Genomic DNA, 12623 nt, shown 5'->3' with positions numbered 1-12623 from the left:
CCCAATCACTATGTAACCGACCCAATCACCTTTCAAACCGACCCAATCAGCTACAAACCTCCGACCGTTATCTAAACTGGATGTTTTTTTTCGGAAAATAAACCAAGAGGGGGGGGGGGCACTGAAATTAAGCGACCTGTCGTAGAGGGGTGGCCCTTTAAAGGTACATTTTTCAGGCTTCCCAAAATGCACTGTAAGTGTGTAAAAAATGAGAACATTTTTGTTGCAAAGTTTTAGAAAATTTGACCATTTTTTGCCTTAAAATAAATAAATAAATTTCAAGAAATTGCACAATAAGAGTCGATTTTTCGCCAGAATTCTCTCTGCATTGTAAGGGTCCAATTGTTAGACTATAATCTTTGTCCGCACGAACAGCGGTAGTGGTTATGGTTACACTGGGTATAAAAATCCTCGCCATTTCTAATTTGAAAAGAATGAATTAAAAAAAGAATGAATGAACACCCATGTTGGATGAAAATGATGTTGGACATTGCGACGAAACGATTTTAAGGAGATCCAACACCTTTCCGAAATTTATCCAACATTTGTCCAACATTTCAATTTCTATGTTGGATGAAATGTTGGAATCGTTTACCTCGGCCTTAAGAATACCCACGATTAAACGGCTGTTCAATTTCAATGAAACTGATTTTGGTTGTTCCATTATCGCTTTAAACTACAGTCGATTTTCCATATCTCGAATATCCTCCAAAAACTCAACGATTTTTCCAGTCTCTTAAGCCTATTCGTCCTAGGGGGTGGGCTGTTTCTGTTCGGAGGTCAGATTACTGGTAATAATTCCTAAAATGATAGAGCTTTTGCCATGAAATTTTCTGTAAATTCTTTTATCTAGCTACAAAATAAAATAAAATTGACACCTAAAAATTTTCACACCTTGAGTATGTTGACATTTCTGACAGTATGATGTCACAAAAATTGACACTTTTCCAATACAAATTTATTTTTTATGTCAAACATATCGTTTAAACCGTAATTTATTGAATATTTTAGGATAAAATAAGCATATTTTAGACTCGGGCAACTTTTTTCTGAAGCCTTTGTTAGAATGCAATAGCTACAATCAGGGACAAAATACTTGGCACAAAAGGGAAATTCACCGGGGTGTTTTGAAACCACAATCGATTTGTAAGTGCTCTAAAGTAGGTTCGAAGGGTAGAGTTTTAACTCTGAGTTTTAACGCTAGACTTAAGACTTAGGACCTTAGGATCTGAGGATCCAAAAGTTAAAAAATGGTCCAGTAGGGCTTGAAATATAGCCTAGAAACCAATAAATCCCTCCCAGATCGAAATAATCGATGAAATCAAGTTGAGGGCCTGAAATTGACATTCTCGCTCGAACTTCAATTTTCGAAAAATGGTAAATTAGCCAAAAGTGCAAATATATTATGGCACGGATTGTATTTAAAAGAGCAAAGGAAATTTTCGGTTTTTGCTCACTTTGGGCATGACGAGTGGCGTCATCAAAAGGATTTTCTGTCAAAAGTTGCCTTATGTGACAAGGATCTTCTGTGCCAAATGTCATCCAAAAAGACCCACTAGATCTAAATCTAAGGGGTGGTACAGCCCCCCCCCCCAGTTTTGAACCGCCCCTAAAAGCCTATACTTGCTCTAACTTTAATCATCAGGTCCAAATTAGCGATCCGGCTTCCGGCTCCATCTTACCGGTAATGAAATAGATGGAGAAAACTCTAAAAAGCAGGGTATAGCCAAATTGGCTAGGTTGGTTAGGTCATAGATTTATTAAGCCCGAAGGGCTAGATGGCGCCGTGCTTTAAGCTCTTCCATCTTCCAAGCAAATAAAAAGTGAATATCGCAAAATATATTGCTGCTATTGTTTTCGAAAACCCGTGAAGCTTCTGATTGGTCAAGGGCTGAAATTCTATTGTAATGTCACGTGATTTAGGTAGGACTCGGCACATTTTTCAGCAAAAGGCCGATATCTACTGCTTCGGGCTTTAAAAATCTATGGGCTGGGTACCCCTTTTTTCCCAAAACTTTGAAGCCTAGTGCTTTAAATTGCGAAAATACAATACTACACGTTTTTTTATAAGAATATTTAAAATTTTTGAAGCCTAGAATGTTCTTAGCCTTTTGAGTTTTAAGCCTAAAAATCTTCTTAACAAGTTCTTACTTTACCATTCTGCGAGCATTTTTGTCCATTTTCTTAAAAAATTGACTATTTTAGAGTCCGCAAAGCCTTAAATAAAAATGTTCTTAATTTGTTCTTGACATTTTGGTCATCGAAGCCTTATGTTCTTGTATAGTTTGTTCTTATGAAAAAAATGTGCAGAACCTTTTAAAGGGAATAATCTAAATTTATCTGGTCGCCGGTCCTGGTCGCTGGTCGTGGTCGCCATTTCTGGTCGATGTTTAGAAACTCCCTTTGTTTTGATTTTGTATCCGCTGCATACGGTTTGTTTACAAATTTCGCAAATACTTTTATGTCCCTTTTAACAGTATAGTCATTTTTGTAAAAAGTACTAAAGTGTACTTCTGTTTACTGAGTGCGGTCGCCATCTTGTCTTCCTTCCTATCCTCTCACACTTTGAAAAATTACAGACCAGACCATTTTTAATGGTTAAAAGAACAGAATATTTTTGGATCCCCAACATTCTGAAATTTTAACCCAAGTTTTGCGTGATCTGCCAATTGGAGCCCTACAAACCATTTTTGGTTCAAATTATAGGAAGGTTCGAATTAAAGTGGTTCGATATAGGAGAGTTGACTATCTGACACAGCGTCAAGATGAAATAATCTTTTTCCAAAATCTTTATAGGGTAAATTGTCGAAAAATTCTTTTAAAAAAGATCGCCTTATAGTACTGTCGAACGTGCTAACCGCACTGGCTCAACTTCAGTATCTTTGAAATCATTTGTAGGCCCAATTGTAAACTTAATGGCTTAAGAAAAATTATAGCATTTTGGGTTTTAGCCTCGTTTAGGCGAAAAACTCGTCCCCAGGCCCCAAAAATCAAAATTTTGAAAAAATGAAAAAAATACCCCCAGGGATTTGCCTAAGGATCAAGTGTGCAAAATTTCAACCCAATCGGACCATTTTTGAAGTCTCCAGCCTGCCCCAAAGTTTTAGCCTCGTTTTGGCGAAAAACTCGTCCTCAGGCCCCAAAAATTAAAATTTTGAAAAAATGAAAAAAACACCCCCAGGGATTTGCCCAAGGATCAAGTGCGCAAAATTTCAGCCAAATCGGACCATTTTTGAAGTCTCCAGCCTGCCCCAAAGTTTTAGCCTCGTTTTGGCGAAAAACTCGTCCCCAGGCCCCAAAAATTAAAATTTTGAAAAAATGAAAAAAACACCCCCAGGGATTTGCCCAAGGATCAAGTGTGCAAAATTTAAACCCAATCGGACCATTTTTGAAGTCTCCAGCCTGCCCCAAAGTTTTAGCCTCGTTTTGGCGAAAAACTCGTCCCCAGGCCCCAAAAATTATAATTTTGAAAAAATGAAAAAAACACCCCCAGGGATTTGCCCAAGGATCAAGTGTGCAAAATTTCAGCCAAATCGGACCATTTTTGAAGTCTCCAGCCTGCCCCAAAGTTTTGGTGACAGACACACACACAGACACACACACAGACATTCTCAGATTCTAGCTCAACTGAAGTTGAGAATACGATTATTATCAGATTTTTTTAAGTAAAAGTTCTTTTAAAAAAGATCGCCTTATAGTATACGATTATTATCAGATTTTTTTAAGTAAAAGTTTTATTCCAAAAAGTTGATTGGAATTAATCTTGAAGGAAGGAAGCTAATTTTGGCAGGTCGCTAAAATCCTTAATTTTTTTTAATTGGCGACAGCTGATTTAGGAAAATTACAAAAGATTTGACAAAAAGACATGACAAAATTGGCCATTCTTTTGAATATGCTCTGAAATTTGAAAATTTCCATAATTTATTCTTGGCACACCAACTTACAAATATCGAATGGCCAAAAGACAGGGTTTGTAGACAGTAAATTCGTTGCAATTTTGAGATTTTTCATTATTATCTCGTACAAAAATCTATAAAAAATACTCGAGTATAATTTTTTTAGGTTGATATAGTGGTGAGTTTCCATTTGAAGTTCGAGCGAAGGTTGGGGCGAGTTGGTTCTGGTAGATCACCTGAAAACAAAAGGAAACCAAATTTAATGAAAAAATATATAGAAGTTTCGGAAGTAACAACTCAAGCAATCTTTGAGTTTTGTCAAAAGTGGCGAAAATCAGTTCCTAAAGAAAACACTGATAAGTTCTTTTAATATTTTCGGGACGTAAGAAGGACGGAAAACACCCACGCCCAGAAAGGGTTCAGGGTCTTTATTCCATAACAGAGCGATTTTTTTCTAGATTAATTTTACTATCCGTAATAAATTTTTATACACGAATACCTATCAACACCGGAAAGCTGTTGAAATAAGCGCTAAATTCTCGAGAAAATGATTGAATATCTGAGATTATCGTATTTTCTCGTTGACATTTGACAAAAACAGCCCTGGCAAACTCTGAACCTACCCTCCTTGTGGCCTTTTATTAAAAGTTTTTACGGTATATTTTCCAAAAAGAGGTTCAATTCTGGATCTATCAGGTCATCATGCTAAGATGAATGACGTAATCTTGACATAAACATCTCAAGAATTCTTGATACACGTAAGTTTGATTACGTAATGATTTTCACCATGTATGGTAGAAAGATTACGTCACAGGGGTCAAATCATTACGTAACCAGACTTCAACATATCAAGAATAAAAGGTTGCTAATGCTTACTCTTTTGATTGCCAGCATTTTGAGCAGCATTTTTTCGTTCGATGATTGACATAACAGTCGATGCAGGGCCATATTCGAAACTTTCACTGTTAGTCTCCTTCGTCTCGCCTGCCCAAATCTCCTTCTTGTGTTTTTCAACGAGAACAATCAAGCTATCGAGGCAATTCTGTAATTCTTTTGCTTTTTCGTCGTAGTAATGAAGCAACAGAACTTTGGAAAGCGATTCCACTTCGTCTGAAAAATAATTTGTTCAATTCTATTTATAAAGCGCCTTGTTAAACATTCAAAGGAGATTCCTAATGTACCGACTGTAGTTGATGGAGAACCACAGAAAGAAATTAGACTTGAAAATTCTTATAACTGAAGAGCGGGGAGAAGCTCTGTTTTGATTGGATTGCGAATCATCAAAATTAAGTTATTTCGCAGAAGTTAATTTTCGCGAAATTAAAAATACCAATAAAAAAGCCTGCTGTGTGATATAAAACGTTTCAGAAATTTCGAAAATTGTGTTCAGTTTTAATCAAATTTCGCAAGAAAGAAAGAAATTAGACTTGAAAATTCTTATAACTGAAGAGCGGGGAGAAGCTCTGTTTTGATTGGATTGCGAATCATCAAAATTAAGTTATTTCGCAGAAGTTGATTTTCGCGAAATTAAAAATACCAATCAAAAAGCCTGCTGTGTGATATAAAACGTTTCAGCAAGAAATTTTGAAAATTGTGTTCAGTTTTAATCAAATTTCGCAAGAAAGAAAGAAATTAGACTTAAAAATTCTTATAACTGAAGAGCGGGGAGAAGCTCTGTTTTAATTGGATTGCGAATCATCAAAATTAAGTTATTTCGCAGAAGTTAATTTTCGCGAAATTAAAAATACCAATAAAAAAGCCTGCTGTGTGATATAAAACGTTTCAGAAATTTCGAAAATTGTGTTCAGTTTTAATCAAATTTCGCAAAACCAGCTAAAACTTGATCACGTCAAACTACTCTCAAAAGCAAATATGTAGGGAAAAGGTGTTTTCAAACTTGATTTTCTAAGTTATTCTGATTATAACGTACCTTTCATGCCATCAGCTGTGTTGACGATTTCAGCTAATGCTTCTCTCAGCGCAAAATCTTCATGTGTACTCCCTTCACGTAAACTGTATTTCTTTCGTTCACCCTTCGCCTTACTCTTTCGTGAATGTCTATATAAAAAATGGGAAACTTCATTCAAAGCAATATCGTTTGTATCGGAGAGTCCGTTATTTTTTAGGAAATTATAGTGATTTTATTTTTATCTCACTGAAGAAGACTACAGCTTCGCAACCAGCAGCCGTAGAGTTAAGCTCAGCCGGGTCATATAAAAAACGTTGTACTGGGTACAAAAATGGCACTGAGGCCTCTCTGTTTTTACGTTGAAATTCTATTTTCTAGCTTAAATGTAAAAAGAATGCAAAATTTAAAATCGTAATTTTGGAAAATAAACTATTTTGTAACACAAGTTGGATGTATTATCAGAATAAATGGCAAAATGTCTCAACCCATCTGATTACCCCTTTGAATGAATCCAAATTTTTGAAAGGGCAATTTATAACTCAATCATACCCTGACGTTCTGGTTCCTTTGGAGCTCCTTGACGATGTAGAAGAAACAGCTGACTGTCCGGTAATTGAACTTGTGTCCGAATAAAGTTCATTTTGCGGGTCGTCACGTATTCCTTCTAAGATCTCTAACCGTTCCTGTTCTTTGTTCGCGATGACAATTTGCAAACGCGTTCGATGTTTGTTGAAGGTTTCTTTCAGCTCTGTGATCTTTTCCGTTAAATTCTCTTGACCTGAAAGTGACATCAAAAGCGATTCTTTTTACAATTATTAAGCCAGTACCAATAAAACTCCTGATTTTGATTCTACCCAGCTAACATGTTCGTTTCGGAAAAATCATCATTTTCTACTGTGGCAGACTGGAGTCATTTTGGTGTTCTATGACAATACGATAATTGTTACGGGATAATAACAGTTTGTATAAACCACAATTTGTCCCCTCCATAATTTTTTGCTTATTTTCTGCAATGTCTGAATCGGCCGTCTTGCATGCTAACTAATTTTGAGGGTGACAGCTAGCCATGGCCGATATTTTCAAGTAGTTCCCAACAACACAGACGAAGACATCATTGTGTATTTCTCGGCTCTCTAGCCGATCATAAAGTTTTACTATGCTGTTGTTATTGTTGAAAACTCGAAATCTGACGCTATGTTTAAGAAAATTGCAAAAAATCTCAAACCCTTTTCATCGGCCCAAATATAAATCAGGGTGTTAGAAATGCGGACGAAAAGCTTAGGATTAAATTTAACCAAAAAACCCTTTTTCTAGAAAGACGGAAATGATGAGTTTATGTCTCGAAGAATTTCTGTCTACAGACGGAAAAGTCGCAACACTGAATATCAATACTTACATTCAAGTATGGCAGGTTTGAAGTTTGTTTCAATCAAATCTTCACGCTCGGAACGTTGTATCTTAAAGTGAATGGAAATTGAAACCTCAAAATTTGTTTCGAAAAAGACTTTTTTTCTACCAAAAATGCAGGAGCTCTGCCTTACAAAATTTCAAACTTAGGTAAATCGAGCTAAATCCTATATTTAAGGCTAAATGAAAACAAAAGTAAACATTTGAAAAGAAACCAAGGCAAATAGCTAAAGGATGAGAAAAGTGAAAAAATATGAAGCATAAAAATATCAAAATACCAAATTGAGTGCTTGAAACCATAAGTTTCCTTCTAACAAGCAAACCATACTCTCTTCCATATCCTAAATGAAAAACAAAGATTATGCCGTACTACTAATAAACGCCCCTCCTAAGTAAAACGGTATTTGAAAAATCATGTTGATAAGTCTATAAAATGCAGTGTTCTAGATGCATAAAACGTCAGAGGCATCTGACCTTATCTTAAGAATAGTTTTTGTTATGATTTTGAAATTTCCATTTAAAGTCAGTCTTCTATCATCTATAAAGTGTTTTTTACAGGTACTCTATAAAGTGTTTTTTACAGGTACTTTAATTTTATTGTTTTCGATAGTAGAAATAAAAGGTTTTCGTTAAATTCGTTAACGATCACCCAGACAAGTAGAATTTTCATTTCATGCAAAAGATTAATACTAGACAATAGGTTTTCCAAGACCCTTTGATCTTTACTGATTGCAAGCGCAATTAAATAAACCTTTAAATATTGCTCTTGTATGATAGCGGCATCTAAATACTTGCGATGGTTTTTCAATCGTTCTGAAGCAAAATAAAAATTGATAGATAAATACGACAAGAAGCTAAAATCAATCACAGCGTTCTTAGTTTTTATACAAGACTAATTTTGGTATCTCAAAAAGTTCTGAAGCTATGCTCAGGGATTTTCTAGAGTAGACCTGAAATATTCTTAAAAGGGTCCGAGTTCGGTAAGTTGAAAGCCGTCGTATCGCCGTGTACAATCATTCAGCGTTTTGTCTCGGGTGCCTAAATTTAAGCTCAACCTAAGTCACTTTTACTGGACATTATAATTGATTGGTAGAAATACATACCACTGAATTTTCTACAGAGCGCGATGAATTTGTCTTGTGAATCGCCGTTCAATCTGGATTCCATTAATGCCATATTCCAATTATCAGTGTGCAGTAAGGAGTCGATGGACTCCTCGTGGTAACCACAACGACTGAATACTGAAGAAAAAAACAAGAAGAAATTGCTTTTTCCACGCTGGCCCTTTTTACGCTGGCCCTTTTTACGCTGGCCCTAGACGATGCTATCGTCCGTATAATGTATTATTATGATATAACATAGTTTGTATATTATCTAAAATGTAATATGTTTCGCGGCGGATAGAGTCTGTGTTTACGGACGATATCAACTCGGCGTTTTTCTTGATTTTACTTTGCCCTGACCGACCATGGAGAAGGGTCGGTGATTTTTGCGAAAAAATCCCGTAGATTTATTGCCGAGCTTGGGAGAGAAAACCAAAACAAAAAAACATCGAAGGAAGGAAAGGCAGAAAGGGGAAGCAGTGCAAGCACACGACATGAGTGAACTTTATCCATGGTTGTTTTCTTGGAGCACTAGGTTCTGGTTTGGTTAAGAAGAATATTCTTGAAGGCTAGAGAGCTTAAAATCTTTGCTGTTGCTTTTTTGGCAATATTAGTTAGAAGGGATTGTTTTCCTCAAGACCACCCACAAACAATTTTTTTTCAACATAAATGCCTGACACCTTGTCTATGGGTAAGGTTTATATTTACTGAATTTTGTAGTTTCTTTTATGGTAGAAGGAATCAGTGTTAGTTGAGACTGAAATATTGACTTTCACCAGTTCATACAAGAATGGGTTTGTGCTTGTCAAAAATCTTCAATTAAAGTTTCTTCTAAGAAAAAAGGCCTAAATTTTTTTAATAGATTTTAATTACTGTTTATTTAGTTATTACTGGGCTTGTGTTGATTGTGTTTAATGTTTCGCTATTTTTCATATTTTTTATAGTCAATTTTTCAGCTTGACGCTTGAGTGACAGTTATCTGGCATATTTCGACCAAAGCATTCTACAAAATTCAACCAACACCTTTCACGATATCAGACCAACATCCTCCACCGTGTCCACTTTCTGCAATATCTAAACAACACATTCCACGATACTTGATCAACACTTTCCATTATGACTGAAGGATACCCTCCACGATATCTGAATAACACTTTCCACAACATCTGAACGACACCTCTGACAGGATGATTTGAGAGCAGTACTCAAGCTGGATCTGAACAAAAAGTTTCTTTTTGACTATATTTTTAGCAAGCAGCTGGTTCATTCAAAAACAACTTTTCTAAGGCTCAGGTCTCAGGTATTGAAAGTTTGAAACAAAAATTTTTTTAGGACACATTTCTATGACATTAGAAAAAATTGTATCGAAAAGAATTTTTTTTGACTTCAAATTTTCACATTCTTCTGGAGAAATGCAAAATTATCTGCTACCCAATCAACACAGAATGCAAGATATAAAAATTTCCCCCGACTTTTTAGGGCAATTCAAGGTGAAACGCTGCAACCTTTTAATAATTTACGGTGAAATTTCAGCTAATCACCATGTAATTATTGAACGATTTTTCACCGCCAATTCATCTAAAACGTCAAGGTAATTTCCTTTTATTTTTTTCTGTGATATAGTCACATATAGTTTGCAAATTTCATCTAAAATTTTACAACTATTTATCCTGCGAAAATACAAATTTCGTTTGAATTTTGTAAAAAACTAAAAAACTAAAAATTTATCATAATTCCTGAACCAATGATCAAAATTACTTTAAATTTGAAATTTAGGGTCACTGTGATGATTGAAATGTAATTGTGAAAAAAAATTCCCCAAAAAATCTGTGGTTCAAATTTTCAATTTTAGACCTGAGGCCGAGAAGGCGTATTTGACCGAACCGGATGCTTTGCAAAAAATAGTCAAAATAAAAACCACGTTTTAAATTTCTTTACTCAAATTATCCTTTTAAAATGATCCAAGTGGCAAGCCCATAAAATCCCACGTAAAAATGTATTGATTTATTCAAAATTAAAAAAAAAAGATAACCAAAAATATGATGAAATTTCACACAAAATTGAATATAATGTCTTTATATAATGCCCATCTTGAATACAGTAGGACAAAATAGCAACTATTACTAACATATAGCAGTCAATAAGAAGATAACTAAATAAAATTCTTTTCTTAATGGCCATCTTGGCTATTTTGTCCACAATTCAAGTTGGTCAAAATTATTGGAAATGTTTATTATGTATATATATCTTTCTAAAAACAAAAAAAATTAGCACGCTACTTGTATAATTTTTCACTATTTTGAAACTACCTAAATTATTTATTTTGAAACTTTTATATTTTTAATAACTATCAAAATTATAATTAGTATATGACAACTGGCACGGGAAAAATCTAAGAAATTCACGGTGAAAAGCTGCAATCTGACAACAATTCACGTTGAAATTTCACCTTTTCATCGTGAATTATTAATTGCAGCTTTTCACCGTGAATTCACTAAAAAGTCATGCAATATGATTTATATTGAATTTTTCCTGAGTTGGACTTGAAAGGTTTTGGAGGACCATAAGGTGGGACCAATTTGATTTGTTGTTTTACGGCCCGACCAAACCTAAAATTTTAAAAATCAAAGTTAATGCTGATCATACTCTCACAGGAAAAATCTTAAAAAGTATATACCTTAATTTTTGGGTGAACTCACATAATTCACTTTAAAAAGTTGCAATTGTGAAAATGAAATCTGGTAAATTCACCCAAAATATCATGGTGATTTAAAAATAATTTGCTGTGTGTGACTAGTAGACTACTGCTTTATTCAAAATTTTAAAAAGCTTCTGAAGTTTTTCAAAATTTTATGCTCAAATTTTCAATAAAACTGCAATTCACCAATAATCTTTAATTTCACAAGTTTGATATGATTACTGATTTTTGCTTTAATAGACTGCAGATGTTTTCATGGGTATAAAATTATTTACAATACGTTTTAATAAGTATGATTCATTCTTTTTTTGCAAACCAAACTGATGTTCTTTTTTTGTTTAGCTTATTGCGGCCTGTAAAAAAAACACAAATTATATTGGTCTCGCCTGGACAGTGTATGTGATAAAGAAAAATAATGCATAACACTTAGCTACACTAGTAAAAAAGCTGTGATTGAAAAATGCCACTTAATAAAATTTTCCTAGAGCCAGAGAGCAATGAGACAAAACAAGCTCCATGCACTGGAGATAAACCTGGTGGATACAAGTTTGTATTATAAAAAGACGAGTCTTTCAAATTAAAAGAGAAAAAGCCTTTATTCTTGAAAAAATATGATACTTTCTTGAATCTGAGTTCTGCTTGTTAAGAATAAATTCAAAACAAACCATTTGCATGAAAGACCTTGTTGCAAAGAAGTTACAAACTAAAGTACTAACTAATATAGGAGGCTAATGGAGGCTAAGAGACTCAAATACTAAAGAATTGCATAAAACATTTCCACACATACAGATCAACTTTCTGGGGAAGCAATAATTACAAGGTCTCAAAAGAAGGTTGTCTACTGCTCATTCCGACATCGACTTTTAACCTGACTGAAATTCGAGCCGTTACTAGCAACCCTGCGGGGCCAAAGGTGCCGAGTATGCACCCGGCACAGTGACAAGCCGTTACTAGCAACCCTGACCCTACCTAACTGTTAGTTAATCAATTCCAAACAACAAAACCCCCGGAAAATTTAAAATGTCGGAATGAGCAATAGACAACCTTCTTTTGAGACCTTGTAATTATCCTTTCCCAACTTTCTGTCGCTCTGTTTTGGAATCATTATTCCAGCCGGGTCAATCTGTATTAGCAGCAAGAACTGCCGCGGGATTTACCAGTCAGACCCGACTGTTTGTTTACATTTGTTCGAACCGAGTCGGCCGATCACACCGCTAACCAAAATCCAAAATTTCCGGTTTTTGCCGAGTTGATATAGTCTAAGACAACAGCTACCCCCGAAAAAAATTCCCGTCTTCACGTTTGTTCCTCTTAGATGAAACTCGTCTTAGACTATAGCATAGTCTACGCTGGCCCTTATTATATCACAGCTCAATCTTTTTTCCATTTTTGCCCAAACCTAATTATTTCTGATCCCTTACGCCAGCCCTTATTACGCCAACGAAAAAGAAAAAAAAACGCCAATAAAGGCCGACGTAAAAAGGGCAGATAAGGCTGTGAGGTAAAGCAAGTAGCTCTTTACGATAGGAGATTAGATTCAAAGTCAAATCGATTCAACCCAAACCCCAAGGGTTAAATATTTTCTTAATTCCTATTCTAAAAAAAAAACA

At 35.0% G+C, this 12623-nt stretch overlaps 1 protein-coding gene across 2 annotated transcripts in view; it reads right to left on the bottom strand.

Annotated features, from left to right (window-relative positions):
• Window positions 1-3985: 3985 nt before the first annotated feature.
• The window catches only part of LOC136806863 (putative elongator complex protein 1), a 32139-nt gene continuing 23501 nt past the window's right edge, over window positions 3986-12623 (bottom strand). For both annotated transcript variants that reach the window (XM_067063437.1, XM_067063438.1), the window contains exons 27-34: window positions 8316-8453; window positions 7964-8025; window positions 7491-7553; window positions 7202-7262; window positions 6355-6583; window positions 5827-5954; window positions 4773-5006; window positions 3986-4132 (exon numbers count right to left, since the gene is read on the bottom strand). In XM_067063437.1, coding sequence (XP_066919538.1) covers window positions 4059-4132; window positions 4773-5006; window positions 5827-5954; window positions 6355-6583; window positions 7202-7262; window positions 7491-7553; window positions 7964-8025; window positions 8316-8453 — 989 coding nt within the window. In that variant the 3' untranslated portion in view covers window positions 3986-4058. The remainder of the gene's footprint in view (window positions 4133-4772; window positions 5007-5826; window positions 5955-6354; window positions 6584-7201; window positions 7263-7490; window positions 7554-7963; window positions 8026-8315; window positions 8454-12623) is intronic.

The sequence above is a fragment of the Clytia hemisphaerica genome, unplaced genomic scaffold, assembly GCF_902728285.1.
Source record: "Clytia hemisphaerica strain Z4C2 unplaced genomic scaffold, Clytia hemisphaerica genome assembly, whole genome shotgun sequence".
Classification (NCBI taxonomy): Eukaryota; Metazoa; Cnidaria; class Hydrozoa; order Leptothecata; family Clytiidae; genus Clytia; species Clytia hemisphaerica.
The sequence above is the reverse complement of the archived record's forward strand: the minus strand, read 5'-3'. Positions and strand labels throughout refer to the sequence as shown.